General features: G+C 40.9%; 1 protein-coding gene across 2 annotated transcripts in view; it reads right to left on the bottom strand.

Moving 5' to 3' along the window:
• The window catches only part of SYNPR (synaptoporin), a 303,250-nt gene that overhangs the window by 104,225 nt on the left and 181,632 nt on the right, over positions 1-17,393 (bottom strand). For both annotated transcript variants that reach the window (XM_077760248.1, XM_077760249.1), the window contains exon 3: positions 11,710-11,834. In XM_077760248.1, the coding sequence (XP_077616374.1) occupies positions 11,710-11,834 (125 nt within the window). The remainder of the gene's footprint in view (positions 1-11,709; positions 11,835-17,393) is intronic.

Here is a 17,393-nt window from a genome sequence, read left to right as displayed (position 1 = left end):
GCTATTACTTCTTCATACTCCTGGCCCTGAGGCTTTTACTATCTTGTTCTGACTGTAGAGCATCTTTCTGGTAAGCAGGCAGCTTGAGCACTTGGCTCCTTTTTGTTCGACCTTGTGGACCCCAGACAATTCATCTCGTGGCTCACAAAATGCCATTCTTTCAGGGATGGGTGGGGGTGGGAAAGGAGAGGGAACGCAGTCACCACCACTCAATTGACACTAGCTTGACCTCATAAAGTATATTATATGACTTCTGTCTACCAGCTTGATAGGTCTAGGGGATGCAAAGAATGTTCTCACATTTCTCTGTTTCCAGAAAAGAAGGAAGCAGAGACAGAGGTTAATGGGACCAAGGAACAGGCACCTAACATTTTCAAGGGACAGGACATACATACAGATATGAGTGGGATGTTTCCTTCTGACATCTCTAGCTGTTACTATAGCCAAATTCCTTTGTTCTTTTCTAAGCAACTCTGTCTCAGTCTCCGTGTCTCTCTATGTCTAGGAAGGAAAACAGATAAAAGAAAGAACTAGAACTTGTTTTTATAACTTCAAAAAAAGTCACGTTAACATCCTTCTGGGGTGTAGGGCTTTTCCCAGGTAATGAGGTTCTGCCCACCACACTCACCCATGCCTGCTCTGTAAAATTACACGCAGTGAGACCAAGAACTACATAAAAGACTCACTCAGCATACACTAAATTAATCTCTGCCACTTGTCGACTCCCTCTGGGAGCTCAACAGAAACAACAGCCTTGATTACATAACCTACAATTATTCTCAATCTGTGCTCCAGTCCTGGTCTTTGAAAGTCTGTTAAGGTTTTACCTAAATAGGACAAATAGCAGAGCAAGCCCTATGAGGTTGAAAGAAAGAGATTTGTATCAGTAATTTTGTTGAATCTTCACCTTTCCTTCTGCTCTCTCTGAAGCATCAGTGGCAGGGGCATCATCCGGGTTCCTGGCCAAGTACAAGTACAGCTGCTCCCTTGAAAATACAGTCAATAGATTTCTACTTTCATAGAATTAGGGGTCTAATTCTCTTAAAAAGGCTGCAATTCAGTTTTCTCCTTTTTGTAGATGAAGAAACTGAGGTTCAAAGAGGAACTCTGTGCTGGTCATTGCCTGTTGGTTCTCAGTTCCCTGTCCTGCTCCTTCCCAGGTCTGTTATGCATTTCAGAGGCTTGATTTCCTTACCAATTTGACTTCCAGTTAGGTTCAGCCGATGACAAGCTCTGGTTCAGAAACTGGAGCAATGCAGCAAAAGAGAAGCCAAGGAATCTCTCCGCCCTTTGCTCTTGGGGCTTTGGGCATCATGTCTAGCAGTGGTTGCATCTCTTTCTTGGTTCATGCTCCTTCTGGATGCCTCCTCCCTCCATAGCCCTCGCCTCTGCCACACAGGACCCATCCTGCACTCTCATAAGATCCTCTCTCCCCTTTATGCCTCTTGCCCAGGGGTCAGTAAACTTTTATTTTGTTTTGTTTGTTTGTTTGTCGGGACAGAGTTCATTCTTTCGGTTTTATGATTTTATAGTTTTGTCAGAAGGCAACACTGAGGATAATTTGTAGGTACTTATGTCATTTTTAAAATGTAATTGTTAAAAAAATATAAAAACCATTCTCAACTCACGTACCGTGTGACAACAGGCAGTGGGCTGGCTGGATTTGACTCGAGAGCCTTACTTTCCCATCCCCAAGCTCTAGCTTTATGGGTAGTGGTGGCATCCCACACTTGCTAACCTCTAGATTGCCTCTTGGTCCCGGTCTATCTAGTTGGCTATCTCAACTTTTAAAAATAGAGCGAGATTGAAGGGGGCAAGATGGCGGAGAAGTAAGGAGCTCCGTACTTGCACTCGCGCCCATACATCACACAGAAAAGATCTGAAGCCATTGGAAACCTTACAAAACCTGAGAGATTGGGAGACAAAGGACGCAGAATCCACTGAGAGAGNGGCTCGAACCCAGAACCGCGAGATCATGACCTAAGCGAAAGTCGGACGCTTAACCGACTAAGCCACCCAGGCGCCCCAAGCAAGATCATTTAAAAACAAAGTTGCTTGGGGTGCCTGGGTGGCTCAGTTGGTTAAACGTCTGACTTCGGCTCAGGTCATGATCTCGTGTTACTGTGAATTTGAGTCCCGCATTGGGCTCTGTGCTGACAGCTGAGAGCCTGGAGCCCACTTCAGATTTTGTGTCTTCCTCTATCTCTGCCCCCACCCCAACAATCACACTCTGTCCATCTCTCTCTAACTCTCAAAAATAATTAAAACATTAAAAAAATTAAAAATAAATAAATAAATAAATAAGAACAAAGTTGCGTGGCTCTGGCTCTGCTGCTCACAACCTCTAAACACTTACATCTCACTCTGTATAAAATCCAAATTCCTCATATGATCCCACAAGACCTTATGTGATCCAGCTTCCCTCTGCTTCTTCAAGTTCATCTCCTGTCTCCCTCCCTCCTCCTCATTCCAACCCAGCAAGGCTGGCCTTCTTGCTGATTTTCAGAGTCTCTTCATGCTAGGACATCAGGCCTCTACAACTTACTCTTCCCCTTGCCAGGAATACACCCCTTAGGTCTCTGAGGCAAGCTCTCTTGCACTCTCTCCCTCTCTTAATTCTTGCAGGTCTGCACTCCAATGTCACTTCTCAGGGAGGTTTTCCCCAACCAGCTCATCTAACACAGCATGGCTCTTCCTTCTATCCTCGTTATCTTCTGAATTTCCTGTCAGCACTGTCCATGCTGTTCCCTTTGCTTAAAACATTTTTTCCTCTTCTCTTTTTACTGGTTTAAATGCCATCTCCTTGGGGAGGCCCTTCTGGATCATTCTATATATAGGTGTCTTTAACTCTCTCCATCCCTACCAACACTTATTTTACATCTGCATACAATGCTCACCTTCTTCCTGGAAATTACCACTACTCTTTCTGTGTTTGTATTCTTTGTCTACATCTTTTATTTTTAAATGTTTTTATTTATTTCTGAGAGAGAGAGAGAGAGAGAGAGAGAGAGAGAGAGAGAGCAGGGGAGGGTCAGAAAGAGAGGGAGACACAGAATCTGAAAGAGGCTCCAGGATCTGAGCTGGCAGTCAGCACAGAGCCCGACACAGGGCTTGAACCCACCAACTGTGAGATCATCACCTGAGCCGAAGCTGGATGCTTAATCAACTGAGCCACCCAGGCAACCCTCTTTGTCTACATCTTTAATGTTTTCCTCCTATTCCCATATAATTGTAAATTTTATGGGGGAGGTGGCTATGTTCACTTCACCAAAACATACCATGTGCCTACATAGTTCAGAATCTTGCACACCATAGTATTTATTGAGAGGATGACTAAATTATACCACATGGGGTCATTCACAGATTTAGGAAAGATGATTAAAAAATTTTATTATTAGAGGCCATGAGTCACCCACCCACATCTCTCTGGGTTTCTATATATGATAGTCTTCTAATGCAAGCATCTGAGATCTCTGCTTGAAGGCTCTCCTGGGCTGCAGGTGCAAATGAGTGGTCTGCATGCAATGCCCCAGAGTTAACAGAAGTTGCAAGAGTAGCTTTTGACCAATGGCCAACAAGAGTTGGTAGATAATTATCCCAGCTTCATCACTTGCCTAATAGAATTTCTCTGAAGCATGCTAGCAGTGTTTTCCTGGAAGTCTCAGTTGCCTCAATTGCCCATGATGGTACCTTACCCATAAATCTACTCATTACTGTTTTTCTTCCCCTTCCCCAGGTTTCACTGGTGCTTCTAGGGATCACCTACCAAGACAATTACAAGTCCTTGTTTCAGGAGGTGCTTCTGGGAGAAAACAAACTAAGGCATCCTTCTAAGTCCCCACTATCACTCACCTGTGGGGAAGTGTTGCAACATAAGTGCTCCAATCTACACAGTGAATTGTGGGGTGGGGGTGGAGTAATTTGTCACTCACTAGTTTTTCCATTTAATCTATTCCATGCCAGCAGCCACTGTACCATTTTATGTGCTCTCTGCAGACACTGATTACAAATGACGGCTCGTCTTCTTGCAGAAATCTCTAAATATGGCTGTCCTTGTCCATAGTCTACAGCTATACTCTGGTGCCAGTTCCTTGTACTACATTCTATTAATAAAACTATGAATCATATCTACAACAAGAATGCTACAATTCAGTGAACTCTTCATGTGTGCCAGACTCTGTGTTACACAAATAACTTGTATGACTTAACAGGGTGGTCACAACCATACTAAGAGGAAAGTACTATTTCCTTCTTACAATAAGGAAACTTAAGCCCAGAGGGGTTATAACTTACCCATCTGCTGGGTGGCAGAGCTTGGATTTGAAGCCAGATATTTGGCTAGAGATACACCAAACCCTTTGGCTACACCACCCTCAAATCTCCCCAGCTCTCCCTGCCCCATAGAACCCCCAGGTCTCATCACACACAAAATTTATTTTAATGCACAACATTATGATGAGATACTGTAGTTATAAAGTTTTCTGAAATGTTAGCCAAAAAGAGTGAAACCTTTTCATAATGAGAAACAATAAACAAATACTTAAATGTAATTGCAAATGCAGCATTTCCCGAACAGAAGGAGTAAAATATTACAGCCCTTAACATTTTTATTTCCCCCAAACTGGCCCTTCTGGTAAAAAGAACAGTTTATCACCACTGCTCTAGGGTCTGGATCTTAGACAGAAAATGCTTTTCCCCCAACAGAACTAGCTTTACTAGGTAACGGCCCAAACTCCCAGATTTCCTGGCATCAACCTCCACCTGTCCCCATGTTCCAAATAGAAGTAGCAGAATCAGAGCAAGTGGCTACAGTTATAAATGGGGAGAATAGGGCTTATGCAGCTAGGGACCAGCTGAGCACCCCAGCTCGCCTTTCCCTCAACACAAAGACCCCTCTAAATTCCCTTACAAGAATCACGAAGATCAGACTTAGAATCTCATTCTTCCATTCCACTCAGGTCACAGCACCCTGGAAGGGCTGTGCCAGTGCCACTGAGCCTTCTCCTTTCTGTCACTTGGGAGGGCTTCATTTTCCCATTAGTTGAATGAGAAAGAAATACAGACTGATGATACCTTCAAGGACAACCCAAATAAGATTAACGATAAGAGTAAAAACAAGTTAGTAAATGTGAAACAGTTAAATATGTGCATACTTCTTAATGTTTGCATATGAGAGAAAGGGTTAGGGAGAGACTAACATTCTGGGTAATATATTATAACATAATAAAGGAGTTGTTTTGTTGTCTTGGAGGTAATTTTGCTAATTAACTATAATAGTGATGTTTTTTTTAGCTCTCCAATTCCTTTTTTGAAAGTAAAAAGAATATACTAAACAAGAAAGTATTGAATTCCAGGCCTTATTTTAAACAATTCCCATATATAATTCACTTAATACAATACTACTGTGAAATGAGTAACACTGTCTTTGCTTTACAGACAAGAAACAAAGATGGTAGGCAATTTTCTTAACAAAACATAGCTAGTAAGTATCAGAGTCAGGATTTGAACCCAGGCCATCCATCTTTATAATTCAAGCTATACTATGTTGTTTCAGTAGATTAACAGTATTAAAAGTCATAAAATCTTATTGTAGAAGATCTGGATATAAAAAGAATATTTGATTCATTCATAATCTCACCACCAAGAAATAAATTAACATTTTGATGCAATGATCATGACATAATCTCCATAAATATGATTTAGTTTTTGTTACTTGGATATCCCATGAGAAAAGTTGTGTGGATAATCACCACACTGAGAGAATATATTTGGGAAGGACGGACAAAGTATAGACTATGCTTCATACAAAATTTATTTTGGAAGTGCTATGGATCATTTCCAAAATCTAAGCTATCATCTATTTTTCAGAAACTGAAGGTAAAGTCCATGCTAGTATGACTTCCAATTGGAAGAGACCTACCATATATGCTAAGATACCATAAATAGAGAAAAACAACTGTGGCTGCACGTACAAAATCTGAACTAGAAACCATAAGGGAAGATGTTCTGAACTAAAGGTAATGATTTCTAACCAAGCTGGTTTTCACATGATCAACATTATACAAGATGAATTTAGAGAGACAGGAAATAGGGATCTACCTTTATTCATCCATCCATCTATCCATCCACGTTCTTTAAAGTTCATAATTCAGCAATACTAATGTCTTAGGCTGGATTACCCTAAAGCAGATCTGAGATCAAGACCCAAATGCAAATTGTTTTTTGGAGGTTTCATCTCTGGAAACACCCATAAGGTGGTAGAGAATTGAGAGAGGAAAGGGAAAGAAGATAATAAAAGGTGTGTTACTGATCAGGTTTCCACTAAGGGCAGAGACATCCTGCTGGGTGACTCCGAGAGATGGTATGGGACATGCCTTAGAGTTGTACCTCATTGGAGGTGAGGAAATTGGGATATTTATCCTCTAATTCACATTTATTATTGGATGAAGGCTGCCCCAGGAGACCGCAACTCCCCAGAATTTCTGGCCTGTCCATATTGACCAAGCAAGTTTCTTTGGCCCTAGAAAGACTTCTAACAGTCATAAAATCTTGCAGTGAAAGGTATAGGGATGAATGGTGAGGAACTGGGAGATACGGGCAGCGTAGTATCTGCCACGGCCAGCTAGTAAAAAATAAAACAAAACCAGAATCATTAGATATGTATAGTTTCATATTCTGGTTAGTCACTTTATCCAATGCCAGGAGCATTTCACCTATCTTTAATACGTTATTTGAGAAAATGACTTTTAATGACTTCCTAGCCTTTCGTTTCAGGGATGCCCCACAATTTACTTCACTTATTCCCTACCATTAGACATATAAGTTATTTCTAATTTTGAAGAACTTAAAATAATTCAACAATGAATACCTTTGTACCTACTTCCTTCTCTATATCTCTGGTTATTTCTTTAGGACAATTTAATCAATGGCAATCATGTTAATTATCTAAAGCAGGGATTAATACTCTCCCAATCTACAAGAATATTTGAAATTGACAGCAAACTTAATATTTTAAATTTTTCTGTGGGGGTCTCAAAACATGTAAGTGACATAATAATTGATTTGTCATAAATCTTCTTCTATTCTTTATATTCAGTTGTTCTCAAATGATTCCTACACACTGGAAACTTTATTATTATTTAGGCAAAATGGGAAGTTTGTCACCATATCATCAAATGAACTAATTGCTTTCAAGAAGCAGGAGGTACACACCTTCTCTGTGAGAAGGTGATTAACCAACTTGGTCTCTTTCTCCATGAACATCATCTCATGCAGGCTTAAGGTAAGATGGTTAGAATCCTTAGAATTTTTCACTTTTCTTGTCTGACAGAAAAAATAGCAAATTTTATTTCCCATGCTCTAACAGCCTTGTATGCTTTCTTTCCTACTGAAAAATCCTTAATAACCACCATTAGTTATACCTACTGGTCTTTTCATAGTTTACATTCCTTTACTTCTCTGAAGTACTCAGTGGTTCTCCTTGTGCTGTCTCATAGCACACATGACATTTTCTTACCCTCTGTGAAGCCCACACTTTGCTAGTTGACCCACCTCTTCTGCACTTGGCTCTTCTTGGTTTCCTCAGGCATTCCTCTCCCTCATTTGTTATAAGTGTGGGCATCCCCCACGGCTGAGCCCTGTGCACCTGTTCTTCCATCTCTCTTGGTGACCTCCCTTCTTCCAGGACTTTCTTTGCAATGCATGAAGATGACTCTTCAGAACTCCAATCAGACTACCCCTCTCTTTTCTTTAGCGCAAAACTTCCTGATAGAAAACACCTCAAACTGCATGATCAAATTCAAATCTATATTCTCTGCTTCAAAATCGTTTTCCTTATTATTCTCTTTTTATCATCTTTAACTCCTTCTCCTGAATTCAATTCCTTAGAAACTCAAGGTCTTCTAAAATCTTGCTCCAAACCACCTTTCCATTTCTATCACTTTTCTCTATCATATTTTTTGCTCTACTCACCACACTTCCAACAGTCTGAATGTTGTTATCTTCAGTTTTTATTCAGATTAGTAGAACATAGGAAATCCAAAAATTTGCAATTGATTTTCTATGTGATGTTGACCAAATTTCTCTCCATGCAGTCTTCTGAAGCAGAGTAATGGTAACCTCCTTCACTGGCTTGGTGTAATGCTTACAGGATACACATGGAGGTGGCTAGCAATGTTTGATATGTTATGGCTTGCGATGAGTATTTGCATATTTATTCATTCATCACTAGGACCCATCAGAACTAAACTTTGCCATGAAAACCTTTGCTCCCATAGCCCCCAAACTCTCTAGACTCCTTTATCTTTCATTATACATGCCTCATGTATCCATGCAGAGTGTTGACTGGCATTCTTTGACTACACTTTCTGCAAATATATTAAATTCCTTATAATAAAAAACTCTACACACTTCTGTGTATAAAGAAAGTGCAAGAAATTTTAATTCCAGACCCTCCCATTATCAAATATTTGTTTTACCAAATTAGCACATATAGTAGATGAGAAAAATGCTAAATATTACTTGCTCATTTTAATCATGAATCAAAAGGAAGGTAGGAGGATAAATACTTTATTCCCATAGTAAAATGATACATTGCTGAATGTAAATTCCTTCTGATGTGAGTCAAAAATATGTACATGTGGTGGCATAAAGGAGTTACATACTCTGGCATATTTATCAGAAGCAAGCAGCAAATGAATATTTTGTAAATTATCACAAACTGTGAGATCATGCCCTGAACCAAAATCAAGAGTTGGATGCTTAACTGACTGAGCCCCCCAGGCACCCCATCTAGCGTTTTTTTTTTTTTAATGTTTTATTTATTTCTAGGAGAGAGAGAGAGACAGCATGAGCAGGGGAGGGTCAGAGAGAGAGGGAGTCACAGACTGAAACAGGCTCCAGGCTCCGAGCTGGCAGTCAGCACAGAGCCCGACGCGGGGCTCGAACCCACGAACCGCGAGATCATGACCTAAGTGAAAGTCGGACGCTTAACCGACTAAGCCACCCAGGCGCACCTCATCTAGCATTTTCTAAACTGACTTTATCCCACAGCTGATAGTCTGATAAGTAAGTTAAATAGCTTTTCTTGCTCTGTCATTTACAGACTTGGCATTAGAGTTTATTGTCTGCCTTGTTTTTGCAAGAAACTGAATAGTTAGAAGCTGCTGAAGGCTCTTCTTTTATGTCTAAGATTGTAGTCAAACCATTGGCATTGGCTTGTAAAGTTTTAGGAAAAAATAACTTTTTAAATGATTTATATCATTAGCATCTTGCTAACCCAACTCCTTTTGAAACAAATGACGTCAAAATAATCTGTATACATTCTAGATGTGTTCGCTCACAATTGACATCTTCCCCAAGAAGATAATGGCATAACATTTTAAAGTACCCAAATGTACGAATGAACTTGCAACACTAGTAAAATAGAGCCTTTCTGGAATGGTATGTGTAGGGACTTCTCTCTGTCTTATATACGGAGCTTCTGAGCAAGGTAGTGTTTGGAAGAAAAGTTTCTGCTACTGAAAAAATAATGGTTGATCATCTTCATTTCAGAACCCAAGTAAAAAATATTTCAAATAAGTGGGCCACTGTACTCATAGATGGCAATAAACATTTTTACCCAATTTCTTCAGCTGCCTTTTATTGGGCAAGGGTAATATGCCTTGGGAAGAAAATTAAGCGCAATACTGGAAACTGTTTGCTTAAAGTGTCTTTTCAAATTGGGCACTTAGCCAAGGATTGCATGAAATTAAATAAGACCCTGCTCTCCACCCTCCTGAGCCCAAACAGCCAGGCACTGTTTTCCAGTCTAAACAGGTCTCTTGATTACTCTCTTCTAGCTTGAGAGATAGAGAGACCTGTGTTCAATGTTTAGTGACCCATTGCTCTTCAAATCTTAAGCAACTGATCTTCAAGTCATCTGTTCCTACCACATTTTTTGGTACAAAATCATTGTAGAAGAGAATGTAGACCTTACAGTTTCATGACTGATGTTACCATGCATCCTACCCCTCCTGTCCAGCCATTGACATTTCTTATGTCTTATGCTAGATCGTAGCCATTGGTAGCTCTTATCTTCTGTCCTAGAACCAGCCATTCTTATCTCTTACCCTAGATCCCACATACTGATCAGTGAGTGTGCATTGGCTTAGCTTTTCCCCATTAAAGCCAAGGAGTTCTACCAGAACTTACAAGTGTCAAGTACTCTCGCACCTCAGCCTCATTTCTACCCACACCCGTAACTCTTTTTACCAAATTACCAGGGGTTCTATGCTTAATACTTTGGAGTTTTGCACCCTCTTATTAGTTTGGAGAGTATCTACTTGAGCAGAGGTGTTTGCAACATTTATCAGTTCTACTTTTAAAAACCATTCAGTATGTTGGTATAAATGCTGCTTCCCATGATTCATGCCTATAAGCTGAGGCACTTTTGTTCTTAGGCTAGGGAAAGTTCACTAAATCAATATAACAAGGATGTGTTCCATGATATACAGATCCTCTGAGATGCTCAGTGAGAAAAGGTGTCTGCGGTCAAACATCTTTGGGAAACAGTGTATATCTCTTGGTGATTCAAAATGTGCATTAGAAAAGCAGAGTGCTAAGAAGTATTTCTTAAATTTATTTGACCATATAAAGTTTAAATTATTCCTCACCCTTTCTCTCCCTCCTTCTTTTCTTCATTAAACATTAAATATATAGGGCTCTGTGGGAAAGATTTTGGAAAACACTGTGCTCTCCTATTTAAGAAAAGTTTTCGAGGGTCAAGTTCTACTTTTCTCCACAGCCAGAACCATGTCTGGCACAAAGCAATTACTCAATACATGTTTGATAAATAGAAATGAACAAGAGAGTGTTCTGACACATTGAGCCGAAAGTTGTTTTAAAAAATAATACCAGTTATTTGGTGCCAAGTATTTGGGAGTTTTACAGAAATAAATTATTTTAAAATTGAATTCAGTTAATCCACTTGGGTATGTGGGTCAGAATCACAAGATGTCCAGTATGGAAAAAGCCCTGGTAGATAACTAGTGATGACAAATATAAGGTATCTTTCAGACTGAATTTATAAAGACACTGAAAGAATTATCTCAAGCAATATAAGTACAGCAATAGAAATATGAGATCTGGGCTCAACCCAGGGAGGCTCAATCTTGACTGCCACTTACTGGCTGAGGAATACGGGCAAACGTATTTGTGCCTCATTTTCCTCATTTGTAAATGCCGATGGTAACTGCATTCCCCTCAAAAGGACTGAACAAGATTAACCAAGTAAATGGCTAAGTACAGTGTCTAGCACACAGAAGTGATATTAGATATTAATATTATTTAAATACATTATCAACCAAAATTGCATAGTCAACATGAAATTAGAGGTGACACTAATTCTAGAGAGAATTTGGAAGAACTTAAGATTGGAAATATGAATGGGGAGGAAGGAATTGTGTTTCTGAGGTCTCCCTACTGACAGCCCCCAATCCTGGGCCAATAGTATCAATGTTTTGGAGAACAGTCAATTCTGGTTTGAAAGTGGGATTCACAAATCTTCCCAGGGTGGGGTGGTAGGTGGGCATTTTACTTGTTTGGGTGTTTTGTGGGTTCAGACAGAATCCTCTCTGTTTACTTCTAAGTCTCTTTAAAAAACTGCATTATTTTTTGAGAAACCGCAGAAAGAAGGTGCCTTCTCTGTGAGCACAAACCGCCATTCCATACCTGAATGGGTAGGCAAATGCTATGTCAATGCTGAGGTTACTTTCCGTCTTGTTGACACAGTCCACACTCAGCCGCAGGCCTCCGGAATAGCCACCGCATGTTGCAAACGCAAAGATCGCAAAAAGCTGTGGGGAACAAAAAAGCAAGAGAGAAGGGAGTCATTGGAATGATGCTAATCCAATGAAATACATCAATCAGAGGTTAGTGTCTGGATTGAGAGAGTGTCTGCATTTTTCTGAAATGTGGCATTGTCTTTGGTTCAGGCTGGAAGATGAAAGCCAGGAGGAGGATGGGGACCGTGGAGGTGGTGTCTGAAAAAGTAGTCTGGCAAACTGGGATAACTTTGCTTGGACAAAAACTGAACATGAGGAGAAAATATCTGTGTTTGACTGTGTAAAGAGTTGTCCTGCCTCAGAAAGTAGAGATGTAATCATACATCAAAGGATCTAGAAAGTTACACACTAAGGAATTACTGACAGATATCTCCAGATGGGAAGAATTCAAAATGTCTCCTTGCTTTCTTTATTTCATTTACCTGTATTTTCTGCAATAAACATGTTTTATCTTTTGGAGTAATATAGTTTTTTTTAAAGCCATAGTCAGAATTTCTTTTTTTGTTAATGTTTATTTATTTTTGAGAAAGACAGAGTATGAGCAGGGGAGGGGCAGAGACAGGGAGTCATAGAATCTGAAGCAGGCTCCAGGGTCTGAGCTGTCAGCACAGAGCCAGACGCCAGGCTCAAACCCACGGACTGTGAGATCATGACCTGAACTGAAGTCAGATGATCAAACAACTGAGCCACCCAGGCACCCTAGAATTTAAGACCTAATGGGCTGAGGGAGAGTAGATGAGTATCTAACAGGTGCTATTTCAGAGCACAAGCTCTCAGTGTATGTCAACTTCAAAGTCTCCTTGGTTGTTAAAACTCTGTGACCACTGTTAAAAGGTTCTACTAGTGACCAATTAATGTCATAGTCCATCTTGGTGTAGAAATGGACTTGTGGGAAGTAGGTATTAAACACTGAGAGCAGGAAAGCAGGAAGTCTTCAAGAAAAAAGATATCTCTGGGAGGGTAAGGATGGCCTAAAATGGCCTAAAATGAGAAGCAAATGCTAAACTCTGCTTAGTTTGGCTAAATTCCAAAGTATTTCTTGCTCATTTCCAAAGAAAGTCAGTTAAGGGCACTTAACACTACCTCATGTTGTAACCTTACTATTTATTTTATTTTCATTTTGGAATTCAGCTTCTTTAGGTGGTCTGGGGTCCCATTAGGAATACTAGCCCATGTTACGTAGAAAAGAGAATTATTGTGTAAGGGTTAAGTGCATGGACTCTGGAATGAGACCTTGGAAAGGTTGCTTAATTTCCCCATGTTGTGGTTTCCTGACGTAAAACGGCATTGATAACAACTCCTCTGAGTCATTTTGCTAATGATGATATTAAATAGAAAGTTGCTGTGGACAAGAAGGCTGCTGGACCTGGCAACGTCACCAAGTTTATTCAGAAAGTACGGAAGGCGAAACGCGCATTATCCCTAGCGCCTGCCATGCCAGTCTCACTCAGTGGTGGAAGAGAATCAGGGCTGTTGGTCTCACTTGACCATCTAACTTTAACAGGGTAAGATTGGTTACTGATAAAATCTTCAAAGGTAAAGTACTATTTTGTGAACCATTGTTTTTCTGTGCACGGCAGTTTTAAGTTACTGGTTTTAAAAATCAGTATTTTAAAAATACTGATTGACCAAAAGATACAGTAGATACAGTAAGAGAAGACTATGTTTATACGTGTTAATCTGTGGAAAGCATTTAAAACAGAGCCCGGCACAGGATAAGTACTCAGTAGATGTTAATGAATGCTGTTACTGTAAATAGATGTGGATGGGCTCTGTGGTAAGATGTTCCAGGCCATAAAATAGGAAATTTAGACTTACTCCCTTGCTAAATCTACATGACCATCGGCCCCAGTGACCCAGCATCCAAAGCACTCCAGAAAAGCTGATCTGTTTTGCTCTGCTTTTCTTCCTCATTTGCCTCACCAATAAGGTTTGAGGAGGCATTGAGAAGCTACTCTAATCCCCTCTGCAATTGGGAGCTCCTACACACAGAACACCCAGGCTGGAGGGAACCTGATTTTATTCCTGGGGTGTGTGTCTGCTAACATTTCATGACCAAATGCTCTCTTTCGGTCAGCTCTTACTGTTGACAGGAATAAGGAGGAAGTGATGTTAATTGCTTGATGCTTAAATCTTCTGTTTCTTCTTGAATCACTGAGAGAGGTCAATGAGATGGAATATGTATTTATGTGCAGCCCCTTTCAATTCATGCAGAGATTTATGTGGAAGCTATATATATGTACTTTGATGGGGTAAGGGTCCTAAGTGTGTAATCAACACTAGTACATGTAAAGGTTAGGAGGAATTGTCCATTCTTGCCATTATCATGTGCCTACTATGGGCCAGGTATTGGGCTCAGTGATTAACATATGTGATAATATTTTCTCTTAACAACAATGGTGTGTGTGTGTGTGTGTGTGTGTGTGTGTGTGTGTGTGTGTAGCCTATCATTTCTATATTAAAGATGTTGCAGAATAGCATAATGGCTTCAAAGAGTTGCATTAAAAATTTCTTGAAACATTAAAATGTAGCAAGTTAGAGTTGAAGGGACTTAAAAATAAATCCTGTTAATTTCAGTGCTTGATAGTTATAAGGGAACTACCCTTGGCTTTTCATCTTCCATTAAAGTGCTTTATATACAGTAGGATATGATTAATACTACCACGTAATGAACTTAAGATGGAATGGTAATCATGTATTTAACTATTCAAAATGTTAGATGCATACAAGGGAAGTGTCAGACTATTAAAACCACACACACCACTATTTTTTTCTTTTAGTGTCTATGGAGCTCTGAAAACAGAAGGCATTGTATTTGAGTTGACTATGACACCTATGGGCTTTCTGGTTAAGTTTCTCCCTTCCCCCACCCTTCACTGATTAAAGGGAAATCATACTGTGTGACCGATATCAAATTCACATGGGTTTGGTGAGGATTAAACAGATAATGTCTGTACAACTCTGGGAGAGTCAGATCCTGCCGAGTGAATAACGTATTACAGGCATGGTTGATTCCATATTTGGGAGAGTGAAATCAACTCCTTCAGAGTATATCAGCCAGGGGCCTAGTTCTGCAATTGGAATACATCAAGACAGAGAGGGGAGAGGGGTCTGAAAGCTCTTCGGTGGGTCAAAATTCCCTTAGTGTTGAAGAAAAACGTAGAGTGGGAGGGAACTCGGAAAATGCTCTTACGATCCCCCTCCCAGAGGTCTGCCCAGCCACTCCTCCCTAGGTGGTTGGGAAGAGCAGTTTTGGAAGTCAGACAGAACCGAGTTTGAATCCAATTCCTAGCTATCTGACATGGAGCAAGCTATTTAACTAATTCATTGGTTCATTCAGCAGACGTTTAACAGTGCATTTGTTAGGTGCCAGCTGGTGGGGAGCAAAAAGGTAAAAAGGAGAAAAGACAAAGACAAAGAAAACCCCTGCCCACTTGGGAACTCAATGCTGGATTGGGGAGAAAGAATCAGAAAGAATATACAAATGAAACCATTACAAATTACGTTATGTGTTTTGTGGGGGAGAAACTCTTCTAGGCACCTGAGGAAAGTCACATGTAAGCTACGACCCTGAGGATGAAGGAGAGGAAGCCATGCAGAAAGGAGGCAGGGAGTGGAGGGAAGTGCCCTGGGCAGCAGGAACCTCTCAAGTGACACCCCCAGAGAGGAAAGGCTGGAGAGTGGAAGGTCAGCGTGGCAAGTGCATAGTGAAAGAGGCTGAGAACAAGAGTATTCACCTCACATGATTTTGTGGGCTGCAGCTGAGAGAATATATGTAAAGCACCAGGCTTACAGCCCTCAACAAACATTAAAGTGTCTTTTCCTCCTCCTTCTTCCTCTGCTACTACTACTATTACTATGTATTACTATTATTAATAGTACTACACTAGCAAAGAAAAAGAGAACTTGAGAGGAACACTCACTTGCCCCAACTCAGCTACAGCAGAGTTGGAACTAGAATCCTGGTGTCTGGACTCCCTGAGTCAGCATTCTTCTGCTTAGCTCTACAACAGCAGGGAGAACAATTTCTGGCCACCTGGGTGGGAGATAACTGTCAAATGTTCTAGTCTTTGCACGGAAATGCACCATGGTGTTTTAGTGGCCTGAAGTTCTCCATGTGTTGACCATGTGTCATCTCTTGAGGGTCTCATGGGCACAGACTGGCAAGCTCACTAGCCGAGCAAAATGGGTGGTTTGTGCTCTCTTTGTCCTCCTTACTTGCCTCCCCCCTTCTTTCCCTCCCTCCCTCTCTCCCTTCCTTCTTTCTTCCTTCCTTTCCTCCCCCCTCCCCCTTCCCTCTCTCCCTTCCTTCCTTCCTTCCTCCCTCCCTCCCTCCCTCCCTCTCCCACTCTTTCCTTCCTTCTTTTTACTGACAGGGTGGAGAATTTTAGAAGGCAATTCTTGGAAGATGTTGTGAAGAGACAGAAACTTCCTTAGCTTGACAATGGTTTTGCTGAGAGACCATTAAAATTAGCAAGAGGGAAGTTTGTGTCTTGTAGATGCGTGGCTCTGTAAACCTAATGCTGGCAGATGGAAAAGAGGGAAAACTGTGTTATGTGGCCATGATGGAATGAGAAGTGGGCATGGGTCCTACAAGTCTGAGGAGAGGAAAGAGCCTGAATTAGGGAACTGGGGATGTGAGGTGCTAGGAAGAGATGAGAGCGAAGGACCAGAGAGAAGACCTCCATCTGAGGCTGACTCTACAGTGACTACATGCACGTTGATGAGACAGGTGAAGCCATGGAGTCTGTGTGTGCACACGCATGCATGTGTCATTTCTCCAAACCCTGGGCTCTGTGTGTTCACCCTGAGCTAACCCTGCATTCTTTCTGGTAATGCAATCTACTTACTCACCTTCCTAGACATTGGGGTCATAACCCGGGGGCAAAAGTCCATTTACCCAACCAAGTGGAATGATAAAACCTCTGTGTTGCTATCTTCCCTCAAGCTTCCAATTCTCAAACAAAGCAGACACCTCGCCTTCCAGTACATTCTAAGATAATCAATATCATAACCACCAGCCCAATCATTCACTTCCCTAGAATTCAGGAGACAGAAATAAATCTCCTAAAATGAACTCTCATTTCACTACTGTCTTGGATGATCTACACTCTGTTCCTAACAACAAAAAATTATTCTCTAAATGGACAAAATTAACCAGCAGAGATTTCCCTGGCATGCAGACTGATTAGAAACAGATCCAGGTGAAGGAGACAGAAGCATTGCCTTGCATTTTCTGACTTAATAAGCATCCGTAAACCAAAATCACCCATAGCAGGAATATCTATGCACAGTTAATGATACCAAAGGTTTTTCCCTAGAAAGAGGGCAAGCAGTTCCTCCTTGGAACTAATTGAACCATACAAAGAATATCAATGAAAGATGCTATTAATCCTTCTGGTTAATTTGTGAGGCATAGTTGAAAGCACTGGGTTGGTGGAGGACAGGAAATCAGGCTGATTAATGGCTCTCACAGGGACCTGTGCTCTGCAGGAAAGTTAGGGAGGGGACGTCTTCCATGGCCTGATACACAACCTTAGGCATGAAGGATACCTTGGAAGAATAAGTGAG

The sequence above is a fragment of the Crocuta crocuta genome, unplaced genomic scaffold, assembly GCF_008692635.1.
Source record: "Crocuta crocuta isolate KB4526 unplaced genomic scaffold, BGI_CrCroc_1.0 scaffold213, whole genome shotgun sequence".
Taxonomy (NCBI): Eukaryota; Metazoa; Chordata; class Mammalia; order Carnivora; family Hyaenidae; genus Crocuta; species Crocuta crocuta.
The sequence above is the reverse complement of the archived record's forward strand: the minus strand, read 5'-3'. Positions and strand labels throughout refer to the sequence as shown.